The following is a 27,515-nucleotide window of genomic DNA, read 5'->3' on the forward strand; positions in this document are numbered from 1 at the left end:
AAGTTATGGTGCGTTCAAGGCAACCCGTTTTGCCAGTTCGTTTGCCAGCCAACCAGTTCGATCTGGCGTGAGTTCACGGGTCGGAAGTTACGAGTGGCCGTTATAGTGCACTTTCACAGGTAAAACAGGTCGGAAAAACACGAGTGGGTTGCCTGGAACGCTACAAAGTCGTAAGTCGTGACTTGAAGCTGTAATTTACGGTTTCAAAAGACTGCCTGGAACACAGCATTAGCCAAAACGACCGGATCGCTTACTTCTGCTTTAACTGTTAAGCAATACTTAAAAGATCCCAGATTAATTTATATAAAAGAGCAAATACAGCAAAACAGCAGTAAGCGTGTGTCATGTTAATGCATTACTGCTGTTATTTGTTTTCTGTTATGTGCCGTATTTTGTTAAAGCAGAAGTAAGCGATCCGGTGGTTTTGGCTAACTTCCTGTCAGCCGATGGAGTTAGCAGTCCCCGCCCTCGTCCCTATGTCACCACATTCATGCGCATCCCTTGGCTGCACACACAGAGAGAGCCGCCCCTTTATGCCGTTCTCTCTCCTCATTGGATAAAGGTTGTAGGATACAAGGAAAGTTTTCTCCTCGGCTTACAGCAGAGCAGAGTGACTGACAGAACCGTGTTTCGGACCAAACACTTTATGTAAGTGATTGCCGTCGGAAGTTGTAACTATTTAAGACTTATATTAACACAAATATTCTGCTTACTTCTGCTTTAACTGCATGTTTATTTATCAACCTATTCTATGTGTGTTTTGGGATTTCTTTAATTGCTGTGGTTATTTCCTTTGATTTGAGTTTACATTCATGATTTAGAAACGGATGATTATGATTTGAATCAGTGAATGCAACCTCTGACCAGCCAGCCAATCGGCTGCCGCAGCAAGCCCACAGACTGATTGATAGGCAGGCCAGGTAGCCGGATGTGTGTGCCTTTTTCTTTTTTTCTTTTCAAAGATGCTGGAAAGAAGGGAAGCAGCGCAGTAGGAGAGGCGACCACGAGGGCCGTCCAGTGACTTCAGCAACAGTGTATCGAAGGCGTTTGGACGTGATGTGGCAAAAGTTGGAGCTTCTGCCAAAAAGCTGCAAGTCCCTGACCGATACACTGTTAGCTAGCTACAGCCTGAAGAACTCTGAAAACCAGAGAGAGTGCATCCTGTGTTTGTAGAATAGACTGCTGGCCATCTCCTGTGTCTTAGGTGGATGGCGGTGCAGCACAAACAACAGAGAGATCTTCGGACGGAGGATGGCTCGTGGTGGCTACTCGGCGTGGCGGAAGAGACTATAGGAGGACAAAGACTGGAACGTGGTCATGAGCTTGGACTGTCAAATTTTAACATTGTTCTTAAAAACTTACTTTTTAAAAAAAGAAGCCCTCTCCCTCTTGAAACAAAAGACTTTGTCCTAACAGTATTATTCCTCATGGTCATGGTCTTACAAATAAATCTCTTCTGTATAACTTAACTATGTTTGGGTAATTGAGTACTGCTTACCATCGTAAAATAGAACTTACAGTAAAAGTTGGTGGTTGATATAGAAATTAGAAACTAGAAACCACCATCATTACACATGTCTCCACACCCATGACGACAGAAGCACATTAAAGAAGCACCATCACCATCCATCCCATAACCCCACCACACTGTCCATTTGCAGACTATTGGTAGATAGCCTACTGGAATTTACAGCTGTTCCTTAAATGACTCACACACTTTTGCAGATGCTCTCGGAGCATGCTACCTAGCACACACACATTCATGAGCTGCTCTGTGTTTGCTGTGTTTGAGGGGTTAGAAATAAACATATTCCTGTTGTTTAAGTTTTTTGCAGTGCTTATCAAACCTCATCACTTCCTAAGAAACCATTTTACCATCCAATCTGAAAAAGCAGGTTGTGGTAATTTTGTTTAACTCCAGATAGAGAGACTTTGTAGTAGTCATATAACACTTTTATGTTGTGGTTTGTCAAATGACATGTAGTCATATCATAGACTCAGTATCATATTCACCTTTTTATGTTACAGGCTCAGTCAGTTCATTTAGTCACTAGTTTCAAACTTGCACTGACAATTACAGGTAATGAACGCTATTCCAATGACTATAGGCATTATGGAAATTGGCGAATTTGCCAAAATGTTGAACTACCGCTTGAAGTAAAAAAAAATTACTCAACTACTTTCATACAGAAACTGAGCTTTCCCAAAACGGTCATTTTCTTGTTGGTGCTTTTCTAAATATGACATTGTATCAAAACATGTCTGCGTACACACGAAACCAGTGAAAACGACTCAGAACACTGTAGTACATACGCAGGCCTGTATGTGGCGCTGTAAAGCTGCCACAGAAATACACCGAAAACAGTGAAGTAGACGTGCTAGATACAAACTCGCGGATACTCCTAAACCCATCTCCATGTAGACGGGGCCCTAAACTGTGACCCCACTCATGAAGTTGGGTAATGTCCACCTGTGTCATCTATGAAGTAATTTAGCCTACTCAATATTTGAATTCATAATGGACCTTCATTACATTACTACAGAATGTAAAACTGGTTCTAGGAATCAATCATGGGTTTTAGAGGGTAATGATACTGAATGATACCATCTACTAGTAACCTCAGTGGTCAAGGTAGAATTTACCACTATTGAGTTCTGAAATAAATGAAGGTTACAGGTTTGTTATTTGCCCCTTTTCATCCCCTGCATTAGTGATCCACAGCTGTTTAGTGACCAAACAGAAACAGCTTGGTTCAGTAGTTGTTGTTGTAGCAGGCCTGTTGTTGTCTAATCTGATTTCAACACCACTTATTTACTTTTATTCCTCTTTTCCATTTATTGCATGTTTGTCTGCAAAATTTACTGTGGTATCATTTAAGGGAAGTTGATCCAAATCATCTTCAGCATTTGGAAACGTCTCTGTTGGACCCATTCCAAAGCTGAACACAGCTGGGCCTATGTCATTGGGCCGGTTGATTTTCTTGCCATTGGCCGTCTCCTGATGGCTGCTCCCATTCTGCTTTGTAGTCAGATTGGTGGCAGTGCTCAGGATGGCTCTCCTTGTGTTCCCGTTGGTCCCGTTACTGTTGGCCTGGGAGATTCGGGGGTCACGGACAGTGCTGAAGCCGCTCTGGAATGTAGACAGTGTCCTCTGATGTGCCTCTGGACGCTGGCAACGGTAGAGTCCGCGGAATGCAGAGCGAAACTTCTGAGACATGGCATTGTATATCACAGGGTTTATGGCGCTGTTGGCATAGATGCATGTCCGACAAAACAGGAGAAACCAGGCATCCAGATAAGGTGTGGACACAAAAGAGTTGATCAAAACTAAAGTCCGATAGGGCATCCATAGAAGAGCGAACAGGATTACCACAACTGCCAGCATCTTAGTCACCTGTGGGGAAGAGAAGCAGAGAATAGATATTAAATTAGTGACAGTCAAATGGTGGCCTGTCGGTCTAATCTAGGCACACAGCAAAGATTTTTGGAAGTCGAAGTCTACGAAACTTACAAGTCACTTCAAAACAACAACAAAAAAACAAGGACCATAAGTATGGAGTTTACCATACCAAAACCATGTGTAACAACAAATGATTTACTGATTACATGTTACTGAGAAATGTTAGAAAAGTACTTCCTGGACTCAAAATCAATCTGTTTGAGGTGCTATTTGGATAGCGACATGCAGGGTTCAAAATTAGCGGTCGCCAGTCGCCAGTCGCCAGTGGCGACTAACTTTGATGCTTTGGCGAGTAAAGGAAGCCGGCTGACTGGCCACTCTGGCGAGTGAAAAAAAAAAAACTACTTCGTTGTTGTTACTGTTCCTCCCGACCCGGCTGTGACGCTTGGGTTGTGAGCCGGTGTCCTGCAGATCTTAAAGCTCACAACATGCCGTATAGCAATGATTTGTGACCGATTACAACGCTCGCGGCAAAAAAAAAACATCTCTCCAATTTTTTTTTTTTTTTGCCGTTAAATAAACATGTGCGCTGCGATATCTGATCAATGCCACATCCATTGTGCTCTGTCTCAGCTGATCGCGCTCATATGGAACTTTTCTTATTGAAAGTGCAGCCAAACACCAGACTGAAGAGAGAGGAACAGCAGAGCTCCTCTGACAGCTCCTCTGTGGAGCTACAGGAGAGCTGCAACGTCTTTTTTGTTTTAATTTTTTTTTTTATTGCAGCACCGTTATTACAGGTTATGCACATTATGTCCGTGTAGGCTACATTTATTGTCTGATCTTCCTTCATGGTGCACAGTGTCAGTCCTCCTGTGAAACTTTAGCTACTAAATAATATGACTGAAGGCAGTGGAAGTCTGCACATGTCGACACGCCCCCATGAGTTGACGACATAAGGAGCTAATAAATAAATATATACAGTATAAATAACTGATAGTATTATTCGGTCAAGGTCTTGTTATAGGTTAATGGTTAAACGGTTAACCATGTGCATCCCTAAAATAAACCTTTTAGGGAAAAAAGGCAAACTTGACTCCTTTATTCCACACAGAAATATGCTAATAGCTATGATATGTGTTAAAAATGCTTATGAGTGAAATATACAAAACAGCTATACATAATTTTTGGCCAGTAAAAAATCTTTCTGGCCAGTAGATTTTTAAAGCTCACTAGCCAGTTGGCCAGTGAGCAAAAAAGTTAAGTTTGAACCCTGGCGACATGGTATATACACTCAAAAAAGGCACATTTCTGTGAAACTAACTTTTCATTGTCATGGGATTAAAAACAAACTGTGACTTGTTTCACTATCAAGCCTTCATCAGGCAGTCAAATAATTATGCAAAAGTATTGTGCGAGTGGAGGACTGAAATAAAAGGGCCTTTTGTTCCATTTGATCTGTTCAACTGCTTGATGATAGTTTATTACAATAAGCGTTGAAATTTAAAAACTTTGAAAATTTCTACCAAAGCAACGGTACTGTACATGCTACAGTTCTGAAACTTCACCAAAATGTCGCCCCAGTACTGCTGAAACTTTTGTCCACTTAAACTCATTACAAATTATGGAGTCCATCACTCTGTTATTTTCAAAATCTGGTGGATTTATTAACCCTTTTAAACATCAGATTTTCTCTTATGAAGCAAAACACTTATCATTAAAAACAAATCACCAACATTTCCATGCTGCCAAGATGCAATTTATGTTTTATCAGATTTGTATTTAGATAATACAATTTGTGACATTTTGATAATTTTCGAAATCTGCTACAACTGCTACGACAGATGCTGCCAAGTCGGTGACTCCCTGAGTCTATTTGAGAAGCAACACACCAAGTCTCACTTCAAGACAATTAGCTCAGTGAGATAGGAGCTGGTTCTTGGTGTCAAAGGTTGTGGGTTCAAGTCCCAGTAAGGGTGACACATGAGGACACATTAAAATACCAGATGTCCTCAATGCTAGTGTCACAGCATGCCTTTGAAATAGGCAAATGTTAAATAGGAAAAAAAAAACTTGCCTCAGCACCAACCATTGACCATATTATTAGTGTGAATGCTGAATGTTGTTCGTGTCCGCCATTTTCTTTCAGCATTCACACTATTGTTGTTTGTGTCCGCCATTTTCTTTATTATTATTAGTATGAATCAATGAATAATCTCACATTCATAAAAGTCTCAACCTCTAATTTTCTCAAGTATTGCTATAGTCCAGTGGTAAGGTGGCTGCTTCCCAACCGTAAGGTCACTGGTTGAAATCCCACCTTGCCAACTTTGTTAGTGTACCAGCCTCTTTGAACTTAAACTACTACTGTACCACTTGGTCAGGCTCATTTTCTAGCATTATGCTTGGCTTTCAGCCATCATTGAATAACATCAAATTGATCACAGTGCAAAATCCCTTTTAAAGGGACAACGAGGAGTTTGTATTTGGTTATTAAAAAGTCTCACATTAATGTGGATGAATCTCGCGCGATGAGTCTCGCGCGAGCCCGAAGTTGCAGTGCTGGTGTATTCAGGCGCAGTAGGAGCTACCGCTTGTGTCATAAACACAGGAATTTCAACTCTTTACTTGCTTGAAGTGTACATTTTTTTCCACCTTCAGCGTCAGATGGCTACTCAAAGATGCGCCGAGAAGTTTTTTTTACTTGAAGCAAGTAAAGAGTTGATATTCCTGTGTTTATGACACAAACGGTAGCTTTTCCCACTGCACCTGAACACACCGAGCACGGCAACTGGGTCTCGCGCGAGACTCCGGGAGACTTTGAATTAGATCGACTTTTACAAACATGTCGGCTTGCTTGAAGTAAATAAACTTCTCGGTGCATGTTTGAGTAGCCATCTGATGCTGTCTGTGGAAAAAAATTGCGGCTTTGAGGGCTGTAAACAGCCTAAACAGCGGAACTTACATCCACTCCCATTCATTGCTGCCGTGGCGGTGCGGGGACAGACGCAACTACCGCAAAACAGGAGCGATTAAACTGAAAATCTTCAGATTCATTCTTTTAGACCTAAAATGATAGGAAAATACACCCCCGAGTTGAATTTGCCTGGAATTGTCCTTTAATGGTGGAAATTCTGGGCGAGCCGACCAGCATTTCTTTACTTTCGGTTTTGCAGACGCTGCCCGGCGGATCATGGGAATAACGCCGCCGAATCGCCGTTTATGGTCGGAACTACGACGGTATCTGATCGTCTTCCAACCTTTGACTTTAATTCTTGATGAATGAAAACATGGTAACACTTTATTTTAAGGGGTCCTTGTTCCTGTGTAGTTACCTAATTAATTACAGTGTAATTACCTATGTAACTGATGTAATAGCATGTACTTACATTGTAATTACATAGTGTATTTTGGTGTACTTACAGGTCCTTGTTACACTTGTAATAAGAAATGCTTGTTACAATACCTGGTCAAAGTGGCCTCTCTCTTTGGGGAAGGGGTACATCTGCAAGAAAAATGGGTGAAACCACAACCCATGTTGCCTGGGCAACCTTTTCCATCAATCTTCCTCCTGCCTCTTGAGTCTTGGAACATGTATGCTGTTACACAACTTAGTATACGTAACAGTTGTGTTAATACACCGTTGTTACTCTTTGATACAGTGGAATAAGAACATTAAAGTGTACCTGCTGGGATACCTCAGTTCTTAACCATTAACTGCAATAACCAGTGTCTTTGATAGTGTACCACGTGTGCTGTTACACAACTTAGTATATGTAACAGTTGTGTTAATACACCTTTGTTACTCTTTGATACAGTGTAATAAGCACATTAAAATAAAGTGTACCTGGGATACCTCAGTCCTTAAACATTAACTGCAATAACCAGTGTCTTTGATAGTGTACCAAGTGTGCTGTTACACAACTTAGTATATGTAACAGTTGTGTTAATACACCTTTGTTACTCTTTGATACAGTGTAATAAGCACATTAAAATAAAGTGTACCTGCTGGGATACCTCAGTCCTTAAACATTAACTGCAATAACCAGTGTCTTCGATAGTGTACCATGTGTGCTGTTACACAACTTAGTATATGTAATAGTTGTGTTAGTACACACTAGTTACTCTTTGATACAGTGAAATAAGCACATTAAAATAAAGTGTACCTGGGTCGGGATACCTCAACTCTTATAAATTAACTGCAATAACCAGTGTCTTTGTACTGTCTTTGAGGGTTAAAAAAGTGTGTGCTTTTGTTCAAAGAAACCACGTCCGAGTGAGTGGTCTTCTCTTTGGTTCAGAGAAACCGCGTCGAAGTGAGCGCTCGGCTCGTCAAGTCCAGCTATGTTGTGTTTTTTCTGTTGCATGCTCACTTCTCATGCTCGGGTGTAAAAGTGAACACAGACAGCTAAACAGACTGCTAAATAATATTGTTGGACGCTTTTGCCTTGGGGAATGTCTATCTGTGAGTAGAATATGTCAATAGTGTTACATGATTGTGTATTTTTGTAATTAAGACATGATTAGTTATGTTTTCGGTAAATATACCTTGCTAGCTTTCAGTCTATGCTAACTCTTTTCATTTTGTTAATCTGGATGCTAATTGAAGTGTATTCATGCAATGCTACTGTAAGTACTGTAAGTAAATTATGTTTCTGTGATCATTTCAGTTTTACGGAGGAGAAATAGAGGACTCCATTAAAGGACAGGAAAAGATCAAGCCTTATGGTTTTTTGGGGATAAGAAAAATAAAGGACGATAAAGGAACACTGAAATGCATTTTTTTGAGTGTGTGGTTTATGCATACAGATTGCTGATGATGTTTTCAGTTCCATATGAATTGAGTTATCCAGCATTGTCTCATTTTCTGAAAAAATGCTATTCTAGTTATTGGTTTATGTAAAAATACTTGAGTACCAAGTTTCTGCATGATGTTACATGTAAGTATGTAGCAGGTACACTTTATTTTAATGTGCTTATTCCACTGTATCAAAGAGTAACAAGTGTGTACTAACACAATCGTTACATATACTAAGTTGTGTAACAGCACACGTGGTACACTATCAAAGACACTGATTATTGCAGTTAATGTTTAAGGACTGAGGTATCCCAGCAGGTACACTTTAATGTGCTTATTACACTGTATCAAAGAGTAACAACGGTGTACTAACACAACTGTTACATAGACTAAGTTGTGAAACAGCACAAGTGGTACAAGACTGAAGACACTGGTTATTGCAGTTAATGTTTAAGGACTGAGGTATCCCAGGTACACTTTATTTTAATGTGCTTATTACACTGTATCAAAGAGTAACTAGTGTGTACTAACACAACTGTTACATATACTAAGTTGTGTAACAGCACACTTGGTACACTATCAAAGACACTGGTTATTGCAGTTAATGTTTAAGGACTGAGGTATCCCAGGTACACTTTATTTTAATGTGCTCATTCCACTGTATCAAAGAGTAACAACGGTGTATTAACACAACTGTTACATATACTAAGTTGTGTAACAGCACACGTGGTACACTATCAAAGACACTGGTTATTGCAGTTAATGTTTAAGGACTGAGGTATCTCAGCAGGTACACTTTATTTTAATGTGCTCATTCCACTGTATCAAAGAGTAACAACGGTGTATTAACACAACTGTTACATATACTAAGTTGTGTAACAGCATACATGTTCCAAGACTCAAGAGACAGGAGGAAGATTGATGGAAAAGTTTTCCCAGGCAACATGGGTTGTGGTTTCACCCATTTTTCTTGCAGATGTACCCCTTCCCCAAAGAGAGTGGCCACTTTGACCAGGTATTGTAACAAGCATTTCTTATTACAAGTGTAACAAGGACCTGTAAGTACACTAAAATACACTATGTATTTACAATGTAAGTACATGCTATTACATGCCGTTACATAGGTAATTACACTGTAATTAATTAGCTAACTACACAGGAACAAGGACCCCTTAAAATAAAGTGTTACCGAAAACATTCTTGGCAAGACGTCTGTCTTGCGCCGGTCCAAGAATTTCGCCGTGCGCGCGAAGGCTCATGGTAAATGTAGTATGAAAACACTTCACTTTCCAAAACTCCTCGTTGTCCCTTTAAACAAGTCTCACTGTAGCTCAGTGTGTATGGTGTCAGCTTGGTAACACCAAGGTTGTGGGTTCACATCTCGCTTCAATAACCTTGTTGGTGCATTTTACAACTGATCTGTCTCTTTACCTCTTTGTCTTTCTCTCTTGGTTTATGTTACATAACATGTGTCTTGTAAAATGCTCACAAGACTTCCAGCTAGCATTCAAACAGGTTTGATTTATGACAGTATAGAACTGATGTTATTCTTGGCTCTCGGTGGACTAGTGGCAGAGTAAAGGTCTACTGATCATGAGATCATGTGTTCGATTCCTGTCTCTGACATGACACATCATTGCTTGACTTTCAAATGTTCAGCTGTCATTGGACAGTATTTGATGGTGGCGTTACAGCATGAATCTAAATTTCAAAACTTTGAAAATAAATTCATTCAATTCATTCCAATTTTGTCTATAAAAAAAATTGCCCGGCCCCGACCATTGCTGCGCAGCAGCTATAATTGTTGTTGTTGTTTTAAGAGGTCTAAGGACTGTAACAACTTGTGGCGTCCATAGTCACAGATCTTTTAACTACATTGGCTATGGGGGCTTTGAGCTTTAAAACTTTTCAGTTCCCTGTGACATCTGCTCAGAAAAGGGGAAGGGGCAAATGAGTTTCAAAGGCTGTTGGACCAGAATTACCCTGATAAGTATATACAGTAGTGAATATGGAAGATGGCGATTAGCTAATGTTGTTTCTCCACTACATTGGTACATAACCATGTAAATGTGGTGCTCCATAAATGTGAACAATTATATGAGCTTCTTAAAGTGATTGCATTTTGACTATATGGACAGAAATTATCTAAACTAAACTCACAGTCATGATATATTATGGGTTTAACAAGTTATAGGGCAAATGTTTTACTATCATTTATCTGTAGACACTGTGAGCAATATTAACATATTGCTAGCTTTGCTGGAGTCCAGTTACACTCCTTTAGGTCAGTGCATGGTTCTCAGACTTTTTGACATCAAAGACAGATGACAAAACCAGACACAAATCAGACCACTGACCCCATCTGATGAGAGTTTTTCTTTTTAGATGGTTTATTTAAAGGTAGGTTGGGTTTGCAGTTAGCAATGTGAATGTGAAGAAGAGCGCTGACACAGTCAGTCAGTGGTCAAAGACAGGAAAGGGTTCGCCCAAACAAACTGGGGATCTGGAAAGGAGATACAGACTGGTACAAATGAAAGTGAAGGGCTATGATGACATGGCACATGACATGGCATGGACACATGGCAAAGCTTTATGGAGTGATTTCTACACTGGTTCGACCTAACAACAACAAAAATTACTTACAAGCATTTCTCAAACTCAAGAACAAGATTAAACTGCATTTAATTTTTTTTTTTTAATATTTGGTGTACCTTCTGCTCTCTCCTGTTTCCATTCCACACTGTAGCCCACTATATAGATGTCTTTGGCAGCAATTTCCAATATAGTAAAGAGGCTGGGAGTTGACGTTAGTCTTAACAGTGGTGGTCTCATGTGTCCATGATAATGTCTGCACTGTCGCAGTCATTATAATAATGACTTAAGTTACATTAATTGGTGAAAACAAGTTAACAATAAGACTGGGTTTGAGCATCATTGAAATCATGTTGATATTCATCTACAGTGCACAACAATTAGTGCACCCAGCAGGAAAGCAAGGCACTGAACTTTCATGCCAAATCCTCAAGGCCCTGTGCAATATGGGCTGATGCATCGATATAATTTCCCTGATTACCTGTGATTGCTTCATGATTATTTGAGTTATCAGCAGAATATTGTACGATGCCTAAGCAATTACGAAAGAGAGTGAGTGTGTTAGAGGGTCCTCTCCTGCGTGTGGTAATTTGACACAAATAAATAACATGCAAGTCTGAGTGCATGTTAAGAGGGGTTAACTGAGGCGTCTTAACCTAATGACTGTGAAAATGAAGTGATGGGGGAAAAGCAAATGCCTAAAATAGTCCTTTATTCACACTGGGGAAATGTGCACCTGTAAAATGAATGATAAACAGGAGCGGTTATCAGTTAATTGTGAAGGATCTGTGAGTGGCAGAACTTGTCAGTCATTATTACCTCTGGTTTACTCATTAGTGTTTCTATAAAAAACCCATAAATGTGCTGTCGATGGCTATGTGTATAACACTTTCTGGTGCTACATGTCTCAAGCAATTATCATCTCACCAATTAAAGATTCACAGTATTGTGTTACTTTTATCTATTACAAATGTGTGTGTGTGTGTGTGTGTGGGGGGGGGGGGGGTACATTAGCTATTCAATTCAATACTGTGGCAAACAATGTGAAATTATGAAGTGACAAATTGAGAAACACACAGAAAATGTGCAAAGGAGAAACTGTCTCACCAACAAAAAAGCAACTGGTCTTCAACCTGAACAAACACACAGGTGGCTTTTATCAACCTCTGATACCTGCCATCAGAACGTCTCCTGAAATAGGCAGGTGACAGGTGTGCTGCTTCTCAGTTGTCATGGTTACAATAATGAACTTGCATGTACTGTAGCAGCATGTACCAAGAATGATGTGTGCACTGCATCTGTCACTATGGTTGGTATAATAATAACCATGGTTTAGTTATGACGACCTCACTGAAAGGTTGTGATTTGGTTTAGATAAGTACTTTCTCAACTTTAGACAATCTTTGTAGCCATGGTTACTATAATAATGATGTGGTTCACTTTATTCAGCAGTCGTGGATGTGGAATTAAAAACGTTGTCTTCATATCATGTCGCTGATACTTTTCCCTCTGCTCCGATAATCACTATGACCGCAAAATCAATAGAGGGCTGGAGCCAAAGCCAGCTGACTCAGGGCGGGTGGGGTTCAGTCTTCAGTCTATCACACACTCACATTCACACCTGTGGGCAAATTAGAGTCACCAGTTAACATACAGTAGTGTACATGTCTTTGGACTGTGGGAGGAAGCTGGAGAACTCATGCAGACAATGGGAGAACATGCAAACCCACGCAGAAAGGCCCCAGGACCGGGGTTCCAACACAGTGACTGTGCTAACCACTGCACCACATCACACCACCCCAAAACCTAATGACCTGTGGACTTGTTTCTTAGAGGAGGGCAGACTAATCAAATAAATGTTGGCTGCTTATTGATTCTTCATATTTTCATTAAAAGAAAAATGGATCACCATCAGCAGTTCTTTCCCTGTTAGAAAGTTAAAGTTAACAGTAAGAGATGTGGTTTCCACATCCGACATTGTCAAAGAAAATGGGGTCAGCGTGACACCTCTGCTGAAGCGTGGCTGCCTGTCACCCAGCTGCTCCGGTTTTTCCACACCACAGCAGAAAAAAAAAATTTGAAAAATAAAGTCTGGCAGGTTGATACCAGGTATCATGCACATGCCTCCTTGCAGCGATAGGCTGTTTGAGATAAGGGTCTGTGTCCATGCCTTCAGCTGTGAGCCGGTGACAGCCAGCACAGCAGGTAGATAAAAAAAGGTAAGATCTCTGCACAACAAAGCTTTTAATTGAACACAAACGAGGTGAAGAGGAGAGCTTTCTAATTATCTCTGCACTGTGATAATGAAACAGAAAGCAGCAGGATGACATTCTGAATTTGCATATTATGACTGTAATTATGTGGTGGCAGGATACTTGACTCCAGTATTACAAAAAAAAAGTGTTGTTTTTTTATTTCAGTAGTTTTTTTTTATGCTGTTATTGTTTTGTTTTTTTGCAGCAACATGCCCGAATCCCTGGCCCACTATGCCAAAAAATTAGCATTTTAGCCTCTCATGCTACAGTATTGAATCGCCCAGGGCAACAATGACCAAGCTTTGCTTTTTCCTCAACATGCACTTGAGGAGATCACAGACATGAGGAAACTCTCAGAGATTAAAACTATACAGTAATCCCACACCACACTGTATTAATCTCCAATCATAAAAGTGCCATTCTTTGGCATACACAAGTTTATCAAACTGCTATCAGATTAAGTTGGCCTATCAAATGATGAATGAAAGAGCATGAAGTGCCTATTGAAGAACTGAGAGAGTGAAATCATTTGCAGTATTAAACGCACTTCAATGTAAATCCCAAATCGCATTATGCAAATCTTCTGCTCCTAGATGGGGCCCCTTGAACACATGAGATTACCATCGTCTCTCTGCTCTTGTAAGAGAGAGACACAGAAAATGCTAGAGCTTGTAGGTCTGCATGGGATCCGATGAAAATCAAGAATGTTACATTGATATAATATAATTATATGATATGATAATGATATGATGCTTCTTTATTACTACAAGTCCCAAAATAAATGAAATTATCAGTGCACTATGACTGCATATCGTGACCTTGATTATCTCAAAAACACAGATTCACACAGCCAGAGTTTCATACATCACAAACTTAAAGAACCATTGGCCTTAAGAGACAAAAAAAATGAATTGTGCTAATATTATAATATTTTATTCTTGGTTATTTTGGACAGAGTTTTGACTACAGATGGTAACAGTGCAGGAGTAATAAAAACAGATCTCATAGTCACCTATACTGTACCAGGGACAGCAAACTCTCTTTGAAGGAGCTACAAAAATGCACTAAAATAAGGTAAACTTGTGTTTTTTGTAGTGCAGCCAAACAAACCAAGTGAGATTAAATAAGACAAACACATGTTTCTGTGCTACATCGAGCAAAGGTACTACCAGTAGGGGTTAATGAGAGTCCAACCTCTGTGGTGGTCTCATACACCCACTGTGGTTTGGGGCTGGAGCCAATCAAAAGTGGGCTACACCCTGGACAGGTGGCCATTAATAGATAACATGTTATTTCATGTGGGATACAGTTGAGGAACTAGTGTGATAATTATTACAGTTATGACATGGAAGCAATTATTTGTCCGGTGCTATAATTATATAACAAAGAGTCATCGTACCAACACCAATAAAACTCTTGTCTTGGTGATAATCCAAGAGCATCTATATGGTACAAATTAGCACAATAAGGACACAACAATGGTCCAACTAATTATGTATGTAAACAAGGGATAAAAGAACCAGAGGGGGCCGCAGGAAATATGCAACAGATTAATAAAATAACAAATATGTGATCTCAGGGTAGGTGTGTGGAAGGGCAGCATCTTACAACATGTTTGATGTTGTAAAGACATCACAGAGAGAGAACTGGGTAGGACACTGGTAACAAAGGTAATCCATATATGGCCTTTTAGAGGGAAGGGGTTGGACAAATCAGAGGAAGTATCTGACCCGATCCATGAACAGTGGTATCAATGTTCAAACTTGATCTCTTGTCCCTGGTTAATAGAGGCCACATGCCTGCTTTGAGATAATGTCCTTAAAATCTTTCATTTGTGACTAAATTACTACAATTAAGCAACATTTGATGTTTAGATATCCACACACAACTAGACTAATTGTAACACATCTTATCTCTGATAGTTATAGAGATACAGATGCTTGCACATTGAAACAATAGGAAAAAATCATGCAGTAATGGCATTATAGCCTTGAGCACAAATTATTTGAATGAATAGGAGGCAATCAGAGGGAGGGAGCTTTAGATTCTCCAGGAGGAAGTGCCCTCAGGCTGAGGTTATGTTTTCAGACACATATTATAGGACAGTCTCCTCCTTGGTTCTGTGAGTCTCACAGTGATGTTGAATTCCAGTTTCTTTTGATCCCATCTTGAAGAATTGTTATCCACTCTTTTGTATGACGTCCCGTGTAGATTAAAAGAATATTTCTCGAGGTGAAATCAAGGTGACAGCAGGTCAGCAGCTCCCCTGCTGCTGGTGGAGTCTGTCTCACGTCAAACATGGCCCTCAAGGCCCATTAGCAGACACTGGATAATCCGGGTCCACTCCCCTGCCTCCTCCAAGAGGACTTTAATTGTGACCCTGCTTGGTGTCTGGTACAAGCAGCCGGTGGTCTCACATCTAATTCAAAGATGTGATAAATGCTACAGTGCAGATGGTGGCTCCTTCAGCAGTAATGTCTACAGATGTGCACCACCTCTCCGTCGTTTCTGATAATCCCTGTTGTGACTGCTGCCCATTCTATTCAGTGAAGCTGAGAAATAACTTATTTTAGATAGGTTCTTTGCCTTTATATTGAAAGGGACACTGAGTAAGGAGGAACCCTAAGTGCTATGTACTGCATGAATAAATTAAGTATTAAGTGTTCATTCAGTTTTTGATTTGTGGCAATCATGTTTTTTAGGTGATTCTGCCTTAATTATCTCAGTCCTACTCCTACAAGACTATACTCTTCTCTACAGATGGAAATTAGCCCTAGTGGCTAAATCTGGTACAACCATCTCTTCTCTGTTCTTGATTAATGGTATTGTACATTGTCCCGTAATAATAAACTAAACTAAACTAATACGCCGGATTTTGTCTTCATTGAGCCTGAATGCATGAGGTCTGTGTCATGTTACTATTTCTCATACAATGTGATGTGGGGAAAAAAAGCTATTTATTATTCAAGATGCTATTTTGCAGAGGAAATTGAGATGTAGGTTATGTCTGTGCCTAATTTCAAATCATATGAGGGTGGTCAGCCGTTCAAAGTTGCTACTTCGCCACCATCAGGCTGATTATAATTATACTTCTTTTAAAGTATCTGCTCGTCATTTGCAGTTCTGGTCTTAAGTGTGTTCCAGCTCACAGCCAATTGAGCAACCTAAGATGTCTGAGTTAGACTAGACTATTAAGTAAATTTAAAATACTGAACTCTATGCAATGAATAAGTTTGACAACTTCAGCATGACCTGGGTCACATATAAGTTCCTCAAACGGAAATACTATTGAAATATCACAGAAAACATCAAAATGCATTGATATGAAGATTTGGACTTTCTAATGTCAAAATATCTGCATATTTCTGGAGGATTAGTGTTAGGAGGGACATGGTCATCTCTTATTATATGGTGATTGTATTATCCAATGGGGGGCTAAAATAAAAAGATCACCAAATCACTAGTATTGGATCTGGAGAGGTGGTCATTTTCTCCCATGAACTTAAAATCACACACATTTCCCCTTTAAACGCATGCTGCTGGCTTGCAGGACTATTTCACCTCTGGGTAAAATGTTGGTTTGTGAAATATCTCTAATCCAACAGAGGGGTGGGCATAGATTTTTCTTTGGCTGTTATCCAAAAAGGGGAAAATCGTTGTCAGACTGCATATGAGTCATTAACTGTGGTGTTAAGGGTTATGTCAGTTAGTCTCCCTCTATAAATTACATCTTGAATAATATAAGGGTATGGTTTTTCCACTGAATCGATTCTAAGACAAAAAACCAAGTCCAGTTGCGTTTGATTTAAATTTCCTTATAACTATGACAAATGAGAATATTCACAGGCTCACTGAATTAATCGATTGTAGATTCCAGGTCACATGCAAAAAAAACCCCCCAAAAAACCACACGCAACTTTTTAAAGGTATTCAGAAAAGAAAATTGAATTTGAGCACACTGTGGGTCTTAACATTAGTGTAATAACTCATCTATCAGACGATGTAGCCCAAACTTTGTGCAAAATTCATGGAAACTCGTAGAAGGAGGCGCAACAAACAGGACAAACGCCATGTCTGAACACCTTTAAGTGTCCAAAAAACTTTGTATGACAATGTTACCAGAAAAGAGGCACAAATTAACTTTTCTCTTGTGATTGCATGTCAGAGTTAATCTTGTGCATTTTGTTATTTGTGAGTTACAACAATTGTTAAACACTGTCCTGTTGACTTCACATATCAACTGCTGCTCAACAAGCACTTCGGATGAAGCATCTGAGGCACCTGGGGGTCAGTAAAGCTTCAAGTGGTTATTTGAGGGGAGGTTGTATACGTACAGTACATGTCCACCTGTGTGTAGCTCTTTGTGTCTCAACCAGCAAAACTGGGGATAATACATTATGCACTGCAGTGTAGTTTATGTGAAGGTATTCAAAATGAAGTGCACACTTCAGCTGACACCTGCTTTTTGTCTGTGAGCATTTTTTTTCGTGTAGCTCACTCAGGTGCTTATCTACTCAACGCAACACAACTTTAAGACAAGCTTATCCATCCAGTGGTATAGTCATACAGTGATACAGTCATTAATTTAAGTTGAAACTCTGAAAGATTATATTGTTCAAATATGTGGATGTTTTTCATGCAAACATGTTACGTAAAAAGCCTACCCTTGTTGATAACAGTTGTTATAGATAATTTACAGCAAACAACAGTTTGTGTATTTTCTAGTAATGTACCGTAGTTTGGATTAGGTGGGACAAAGCACCTAAAAGCTAAAAGATCACTACACTCCCAGGGTTCCCTTAGGTCTTTGAAATTCTTGAAAGTTTGACAGAATTTGTGGCAAAAGTATCAAAGTATTGAAAGTCTTTTTTTTTTTTTTTTTTTTTTGAAAAAATATAAAGATATGGGAAAGTGATCGAATTTTTGTATGGTAGTTTATGAATATAAATTAAGTGGTGCAGCTGAATCTATACGTTGCTTTATACATCTGTTTGTTTGGTTGTTTGTAGCATTAGGAAGCAACATTCCAAGGAAGGGGGTGTGTACAAGAGAGTCCAGGCAAGAGAGAGGAACCTTGAGGCTGGCCATGCGACTCCAGTGCTGGGCTGTCTAACCAGAGATTTGTAAGTTTTTATGTAAGGAAAAATATAAATTGGAAATGCTATTGATAATTTTAGTGGCGTAGCCAATTGTATATGTGCTTAATGTGTGTGTCTGTTTGTTTGTGTTGGTTGTAGCATCAGGAGGCAGGAAGTGACCTTCCAGAGAAGCAGGTGAATACCAGGCTCCAGAAAAATCCAGACAGGAGAGAGGAACCTTTAGACTGGCCAGGGGCTGTGTAACCAGAGCGTCAGATTCTGGTAAGTTGTATTGTAATTAAACATCTTGATTAAACTTGACCTGAATTAACATTTGCTTAGCATGACGTTACTCTGAATGATGTTAGTTAGCCTGAGATGTTCAGACAGTCACACACATGCACACACACTTGAATTCCAGCTATAAATTTCGTAGGTAGGAAAACTTTCAACCATCTCACACATTCTGAAATTTGTGGTTGTAAAGAACAAATTTCATCTATACAGTGATGTGGCCTTGTTAACAGAGGAAAGATGTCTGTCTAAATCAAACCAGATAAAATCTTACACAAATTAAGGTCTGGATAGTGTGGCATTTGTGTGTTTAGTGTAGTTTACCAGCCCTTGGCAGGTGATCTTTAAACACATCTTCTCCATCTAACTATCTCCTTCATTTACTTCAGAAAGATACTCTCCACTTAAGTCCTTCCAACATCCCGCTGATCGACACCCCCATCACCAAACGAAGCTCTGTGGTCTGTGGCCTCCCCTGCCCCCTTGCCCCATCGTTAGAGGTATTGTTCAACCTTTCCTGGGAATTTTTTTTTTTTAAAAGGGAAAACGAGGAGTTACAAAAAAGTCTCATATTAATGTGGATGAATCTACGTTACCACTTGTTAATGGGCCCATTTTCAATAAATATGTTGTTTTGTCTTTATAGTAATTTTGATATTTAGTGGTCGGCTCGCCCAGCATTTCCTACTTCCGGTTTCGCAAACACTGCCCGCCAGTTCATGGAAATAATGCTGGCGAATCGCCGTTTATGGTCGAAACTACGACGGTATCTGATCGTCTTTGAACCTCTGCCTTTTATTCTTGATCAATGAAAACATTCTTAGCAAATGTTTTCGCCGTGCGGAAGCTCATGGGAAATGTAGTCTGAAAACACTTTGCTTTCCAAAATTTCTCATTGTCCATTTAAGTTAAGAAAAAAGAAAATCTGGTCATATTGTATGTTTTTTAGAAGAAAGGTAATGTTGAGTTTTATGGTTGTAAATTTAGTAAATGGCATAAAATTTGATTCAGTCTTTAACTCTTTGAAATGTGTTTGTTTCAAACATTTGTACTTTGTACTTTAATATTGTATGAATTTTATTGTTGTACTGAATTAATTGTACTGAAATACTACAACTGTTGTTAGTGAAACTATAAATTTCATACTTGAATTTGATACTGTTTTGATTTTTAATCATGTATTGCAAAATTTGTACTGTTTTTGTGTGTATGTTTTTAAATAAAGAATTTGAATTTACTGCATATCACTGTAAATATTTTTTATTTTACAGTAATCTACAGGCCACTGCAGTTCAATAATATACATCAATATTTTCAGTAATACATTTCTTACTGTAAAACGGTATAACAGTAAGGATAATTTACTGGCAGCACTGTTGCCTGCTTAATACTGTAGTTTTCGTTTACAATAACATACTGGCAGCACCGTTGCCTGCTTAGTACTGTAGTTTTCGTTTACAGTAACATATTGGCAGCACCGTTGCCTGCTTAATACTGTAGTTTTCGTTTACAATAACATACTGGCAGCACCGTTGCCTGCTTAATACTGTAGTTTTCGTTTACAGTAACATACTGGCAGCACCGTTGCCTGCTTAATAGCCGTTTACAGTAACTACTGTAACAGTCGTTTACAATATTAAGCAGGCAACGGTGCTGCCAATATGTTATTGTAAAACAGCAGGAAAAACAGATACTTCTGTTGCTTTGTAAAGAACACAAATCTCTGTTCACATGCATTACAACTTTTTAAAGAACAAAATATGGGTACAAAACTGGTCCCCTCTGGACAAAAAAAAGGACTTTGTCATTGCACTCCTGAGTGCATGCGGGCTTATGAAACTTTGTGCTTTCAAGTCTAAAAACCCTGACAGAATATGTTCTACATCCATGAGCACAGAAAAAGCACCACTGCAGAGCAACCCAAGACAGAGAGGGAGAGAGAGCGAGGCTTTCTCAGCAAGAAGGCTCTTTGACTGCTCAGCCTAAGGAAAAGAGACCATAACCGCCTCAATTGCCTGCAGGACCTCATAACAGCCAGGACAAAGAGCCAAGAAGAGGGCACTTTCCTGACGCTGTAAGCAGGGAATCATGGCCTCTATATTCTCAGAGGATCACATGGACAGCCACAGATGAGACTCGTGTCAAATGTGACCAAAGCTATCTCAGAGCAATTACCTGACAGATGAGACGAGATGTTACGACAAGAAAGGAGAGTGCAGTAGGAGTTAATGGGAAGAGGGGGTAAATGTGGGATGAGGTTCAGACCTGTTTCCTGGAGGAGAGCGCAGTCTTTGGCCGGCCCTGACGACCCCCCTTTCCTGCTTCAGAAGGTTCCCGGCAGCTCCGCCGCAGCGTGGTGGCGCTGGTGTCAGGATGGTTTGGCAGAGGGCTGGGGGGACATGTGCAGGGTGTTAGAGCATTTATCCCACAGAGGAGTGACAGGCTTTAATTGGCTGGTTAAGATTCTTGATTCAGATCATGCATGAGTTGGTGGTTGGATTTAACATGGTCTTTAGGGTTTCCTCACAGGGCTCAAAATCCTGCAAAAGGGTCTGGTCTGGGCCTTTTGAATCACAATAACAAAGCTTTAGATTACATCTGCCATTAATATTTTATGTCAGTGCTGGATATCTTTGCACTCCACCTTTATTTGCCAGGAGATTTGGCCTCTGAACAAGCAGACTTTGCTTTTCTCCCAGGATTTAATCCTGTCTGGGTGAAAGACCTTCTGAATCCTGTCTCAGCCAGTTTTTAACACAAGCTGTCAAAAGTAATGTCCATTATGTCATTTTATCCACTTTGCTAGATGGATAGTATACTCTGCAATTATATTATATCAGCTCTAAAGAACAAGCTTGATTGGCTGACTAACTTCTGATTGATCCAATAAAAAATAGGGCAGATTTCAGAAACACTCAGAGAAACCAGATCCTGCGAGCGTTAGCTTGGGGGCGGGGCTGTGTGACTGCTTTGTTATGACATCACACAGTCACAGGAATCCTGTTTTTAGGGCTTAAAGGGACAACAAGGAGTTTTGGAAAAGCGAAGCATTTTCACACTACATTCATGAGCCTTCGCGCACACCGTGAAATTCTTTGACCGGCGCAAGACAGACTCATGTTTTCATTCATCAAGAATTAAAGTCAGAGGTTGGAAGACGATCAGATACCGTCATAGTTCCGACCATAAACGGCGATTTGGCAGCGTTATTCTCATGACCGAAAGTAAAGAAAGCTGGTCGGCTCGACCAGCATTTCCGCCACCACTAATAATAACAAAATAACGATAAAGACAAAATGATATATTTATCGAAAATGGGCCCATTAACAAGTGGTAGCGTAGATTCATCCACATTAACGTGAGACTTTTTTATAACCAAATAGAAACTCCTTGTTGTCCTTTGAATACAGACTGTGTACATCTCTCTGTGGGCTGAGGGTTTGATACTTTTACACTATTAATATAGAACCTATACCTGATTTATAAATACACTACAGATGGACGTCCACCTTTATACTTTATGAAGATTTAATATTTACGTACATACTGGCTGGTACCTTCGAGGGTGTCCGATGGAAATGTAGCTATCCATTTTCATAGGTATTTCTCTTAATGAAACTTCCTTGATGGTAAATGTCATGTGTTGTAAATGTCTAGGCTTCAAAGTCAAACTGAGATTTAAGTAAACTGAGAGTATGTCACCAGATGGTGACATGGTTATTGACTCAGACTTGACAAAGTTCATCTAGGTACACTATAATATAGTAGTAGTACTCATCTGTAAAATGGAGCAATGACCCTTATTAGCAGCCTTAGTAATATATTAATTCCTTATTCAGGCCTCGGTTGCTCTGAAGTACCTGAGGTAGAGGATTCGTGCTATCAGGCCATACAGCACAATGGCGAGAAGCAGTGGGATGACGTAGAAAATGGCAAAGTCGATGAGGTAGATCGGCAGGTAGAGCTCCCGTTTGACTTTGTAGCCACACTGCACATGTCCATCCTCACCTTCCTGAATATCACACAGTTATCAGAGACAACACTGTAATAAAACAGGCAACTGGCTCACACACTGGTTCTGGGCTAAGATGTCATCTACTGCATCTCAACATAATGATACTACTCTCGAAAAGCTTTTCACATTCCCCTGCAGTAGAACAAGCATTTATACAAAATGGGTCTTGGTAATCACAAACGTTTTATTCCCCTGTTCATGGCTCATGCACTTACTGAAACACTATGTGGTGCCTGTAAAGGGCACTATAATTTTTATCTTTGAGTGTTGCCTAAAACATAAAAATACAATTTTGCCATTTGATGAAAATATAAACACATACATGGAAAACTTAAATCTGCACTCTGTGTAGTTTTATTTATCCTACACCCTATTTTTTTATTGAGGGCTCTGATGGGACCCACATCCAGTAAAAACAGTAACACACACAAACTGAATATTTCTCTAACCTGAATGTCCACCAGGAAAAACCACAGCATGCAATAGACGCAGGTGAAGATCCAGACCCCAGCAATGATCCGCTTGGCCCTGGATACTGTGCACACTGTCTGAGCCTTCATTGGATGACAGATAGCTATGTACCTGCAAGCAAAGAGGAGGACAGGACAGGACAGGACAGGACGTCAAACTAACAGTGGATGGTGATATCTGAATCTTGTAGTTTAACAGTTGTCCTAACTGGTAACCACACTACTAATATTAATGGTTAAGGTTGTGAAATGGTCTCTGGTTGGTAAGGTTGTGGTTTGGGTAATACTAGTGATTAAATGTCCCAAATCATTTATCTTAATTTTTGTTTTATTTGAAGTAGTGACAACTGTTAGAAGACACACAGTATCTATATAATCATTTACATCTCTTCTCTCCAGTGTTGTTTTCGTTAACGATGACGATGACGAAATATTTTCGTTGACGCACCTTTTTTTCATGACGATAACGAGACGGTGACGAGATAAACATGGCTCTCTGATGACGAAAACATGACGAGACGTGTGTGAGTTTTCGTTGACGAGACGAGAACGGACGTAAATGTGAGTGGTAGGGCTGTGATCTCCTCTAAATTCCATATTGTGGATTGTCATTACTCTAAGCTTCACATGATTTAGCAACGGCTCCGTTAAAAGTAGAACAACGCTGCTGAGACGAGCCGCGGGCCCGCGCCCAGTGCTTGTGATCAGAGCGGCAGAGAGCAGCAGACAGAGATCAGCTGCTCCGGTGACCGCGGTACAGCCGCTCCGCGGCGCTGACAGGTGGTCAGACGTTCAAAATGCACGACATTTCTGCTTATTGTGCGTATAACCTGTCAATTAAAAATCAACAAGTATCTGCAACGCTGCTGCATCCCATCCTTGTGTGGTCACACCACCACCTGACATGCAGCGCATTCTGCTCAACACACCTGCCGTCACTCGACCAGAAGATATATGGACGTATTTTAAATATTATCCAGCAGAAAAAAAACTGAATGCACCAGGCTACTGTTACCACTTTATCTTTGTGTAGGCTAATGCATAATCCTTAGACCATAAACCATTGGGTGGAAACATGTGTAAAACCAGTGTTGTTTTTGGCAGGCATTTTAGATTTAGTCTTAGTCTTAGTCTTTTTGACGAAAATACTGATTAGTTTTAGTCAATTTTAGTCATTTCTATATGTGATAGTTTTAGTCTAGTTTTAGTCGACGAAAACTCAACTAGGTTTTCGTCTAGTTTTGGTCAGTTTTAGTAAAAAAAAAAAAAAAAAGTCTTTTAACAAATTTAAAACGTTTTTTTTTTTTCAATGCTCCCATTAAATAAAGATTGACTGAATTCCCCTCTAATCCTCATTTCAGTTCTGTAGTGATGCTGATGAAAAAACACATGTTTTTATCTATTTTACCATCATCATCATGCTGCATGATGTCAGCAGCAGCTTGACCTAACAGAACTGCAAAAAATTCTCGAGTTACGTTCAAGAACCTGTTTTCAGTGACGGAAGTAAATTCACTCCAGCTGTATTTTTTATCGATCAGCTGTGTTTACCCAGAGCGATCACTCTGTTTTTACCGTTTCAGGCGTCATAATTGGAGTCCGTCTGTCGGACTCCAACCGCTGCTGCTCGGGTGGAGTGGGTGCTTGTGTGTCTCTATGAGGGGCCGTACAAGCCATAATTCATTCTTTCACTCTCACACATACATTCTCCTTACACATACATATATTTTCACTCACACATACATACATTCTCCTTACACATACATATATTTTCACTGTCAATAAAACACTACTGCATTCTTGCGATCAGTGAAATAGGCTATATGAAAACAATAGCCTATAAAACACAATTTAAAATGACAGTTGTTATTGCTCTAGTTTATCGAATAAGCCGCTGTCTTATCCATCCTAGCTTCACCATACACTCAAAAGACAGTCAACAGCAGCGGATCATCAGTGTGATCTCTCCCTCCGTACAAACGCTCCGTTCTGATCCAGCTCCACTGGACTTTCAAAGTAAAGGTGACGCCAGCTGAAAATGAGTTAAATAGTGAAACAGCGGCACCTTTATAGCCGATTTTATGATTAAACTCTGAACCTGGTCGGGACCACAGGTTATGAGCTAAGCATAAGTTACCGTGGTGATCTAGCCGGGTTAAAAGAGAGCCACCTTTGTAGTACAGGAGAGCCTGGCTTTAGACTCAACATACCTTGCTAACCCACTAAACTGGCTTCGCAGTACACCCCTCATAGTGAACACAGTCAGTACAACAACAAACTTTAATACGAAACAAACGCAAAGCTTTAAAAATAGCACGTCGCTAACGTTAGCTGGTCGGCTAACAACAACAACAACTTCTACTAACTAGTGCACGTAACTCGATATATAAAGACGAAAGCCATTCTCTTGTTTGCTTTTGGGAGCAGGGGAGTGGGCATCTCGAAAAGTTTATTGTGACAGACGCTCTATAGCGAATGAAGCAGAAATGCCGACAACCGGGGAAAGCGGAAGTAGCTACGTCACGGGACTTGTGCACAGAGCCTATCACAGGGATAAATTACCTTCTTCTTCCTCTTCCTTCAGGTTGCAACCATTGCTTATTCGGTGTATACCGCCACCTACTGTACCGGAGTATGTAGACGATAAATGCTGCCTTCCGTTTCAACTATACTCCTTCCGTTTCCACTATACTTTCACTCACACATACATATTCTCACTCACACATATACATATGAAAATATATGTATGTGTATGTGTAAGGAGAATGTATGTGTGTGAGAGTGAAAATATATCTATGTGAAAGGAGAATGTATGTGTGTAAGAGTGAAAATATATGTATGTACACCAAGTGCTTAGTGTCTGTGCTCTGTCTTTCTTTCAATTCAATGAAACTTAATTGATCGCTGAAATGTTATAGTAGGAAGTGTGTGCCGCTGTAAAACCTCACCTAAAAGAACGGAGTAACGCAGCGTTTGGTAACGGAAACGGAGTTAGCCTACTGATTTTAAAAAAACAACGTGTTACGTTATTAGGTACTGAAATAAGTAATGGCGTTACGTAACGGCGTTACTATAACGCGTTACTACCCAACACTGCTTAAATAAAGTGTTTGGTCTGAAACACGGGTCTGTCAGTCACTCTGCTCTGCTGTAAGCCGAAGAGAAAACTTTCCTTGTATCCTACAACCTTTATCCAATTAGGAGAGAGAATGGCATAAAGGGGCGGCCCTCTCTGTGTGTGCAGCCAAGGGATGCGCGTGAATGTGGTGACGTAGGGATGAGGGCGGGGACTGCTAACTCCATCGGCTGACAGGAAGTTAGCCAAAACAACCGGATCGCTTACTTCTGCTTTAACACTTGTTCTGTGTAACATGCATTTGAAGGTTGTCAGTGCCCGATCCGTACCCGGAACACGATCCGTTCCAGGACGCTTCTGCGCATGCACACGCACATGCGCACTTCCCCCTTCTTTTAGTTTACGGCAGACACCGCGGATATGGATGAAAACAGAGACGTTCTATGAGGAAAAACACAAGCACGTCGCAACGAATTCCCCTCTGTTCTATTTCTGATTAAATTAAATGTAATGTAGACCGATCAGTTAATTGTAAAACATTTATTTATTGATGTAAATGTGGTGATTTCTGCACATACAGACAGCAGCAAGTCAGCACTGCTCCTCTGACCAGCTCCTCCTGAAGCTTCACTTTTCATTTACACAAACTAATCAATGAGACCATAAATTAATCTGCTCGCTTTCTCCACCGGCATGACGACGTCTGGGTGACCGGTCAATCACCTCAGCCGGCCGGCTGCTGCCTCTGAGATGAGCCGAGCAGCGAGCTAACGTTAGCTCCCGGTGGCTACTCCCAGCTATGCTCCCTGTAGCTCTGCACTTCTCCCAAAACCGGAGCAAACTTCCAAACAGACGTCAGTTGGATAAACTGACCACAGATTAGGACTCTAAACTGTGACTTTCTCGCATGAAAAAATATTTAAAATTAATAAAGTGACGTTTTAACAACGCTACGGCGGACTTTTAGCAGTTAGCATAGCTTTGAAGCTAATGCCGTAAAACGGCGCATGCGCAGAAGCGCTGGAACGGATCGTGTTCCGGGTACGGATCGGGCACTGACAAAGGTAACTCATTCTCCATTCATTACAGTACTAGCCAGAAGAAGTTGCAGAGGACAGTAGTCGGTGCTCACCGCTCCACAGTGAAGGCAGTGATGGAGCAGGAGGACACGTTGATGCCCAGGTACTGGAGGTAGGTGATCCCCAAGCAGCCGGCGTGGCCAAACACCCAGGTGCCCGTCAGACTGTCGGACACGTTGGGCAGCCCCGCTGCCACCAGCACTGTCAGGTCAGCTATGGCCAGGCTCACCAGGTAACAGTTGGTGGGTGTCCTCATGTGGCGCGTGGTGAGGACCACAAGGACCACCATGATGTTGCCCACAATGCCCACACCACAGACCAACAGAACCAGGAACACAGACACTGTCTTGTACTCCAGTAACTCAGTCACAGGGATGATGGAGCTCAGAGAAATGTTGGTTGGGGTGTCCATCCTGGAGCTCACGTTGTTGGTCATATCTGCTAACGTCTGGTCTCTT

The 27,515-nt window shown here is 40.5% G+C and overlaps 1 protein-coding gene across 1 annotated transcript; it reads right to left on the bottom strand.

The window, feature by feature from the left end:
• Positions 1-2,512: 2,512 nt before the first annotated feature.
• trhr2 (thyrotropin releasing hormone receptor 2) lies at positions 2,513-27,515 on the bottom strand. Its single transcript, XM_085780550.1, has 5 exons — positions 27,111-27,515; positions 22,882-23,014; positions 22,278-22,429; positions 20,683-20,806; positions 2,513-3,394 (listed from the first exon to the last, which is right to left on the bottom strand). The coding sequence occupies exons 1-5, from the start codon at positions 27,491-27,493 to the stop codon at positions 2,819-2,821; spliced, it is 1,368 nt and encodes a 455-aa protein (XP_085636676.1). The 5' UTR covers positions 27,494-27,515; the 3' UTR covers positions 2,513-2,818.

This window comes from Trachurus japonicus, chromosome 6 (assembly GCF_045865225.1).
Source record: "Trachurus japonicus isolate A0001 chromosome 6, Traja_1.0".
In the NCBI taxonomy this organism is placed as follows: Eukaryota; Metazoa; Chordata; class Actinopteri; order Carangiformes; family Carangidae; genus Trachurus; species Trachurus japonicus.

Excerpts from the sequence above, each read along its gene's own strand:
- trhr2 (XM_085780550.1), bottom strand. The coding sequence starts at position 27,493 with ATGACCAACAACGTGAGCTCCAGGATGGACACCCCAACCAACATTTCT. Across the intron at positions 23,015-27,110 it reads ACTGCCTTCACTGTGGAGCG|GTACATAGCTATCTGTCATC; the intron begins GTGAGCACCGAC and ends CTTTGCTTGCAG. Across the intron at positions 20,807-22,277 it reads GCACGAATCCTCTACCTCAG|CCCTCTGCCAAACCATCCTG; the intron begins GTACTTCAGAGC and ends ATGTCCCCCCAG.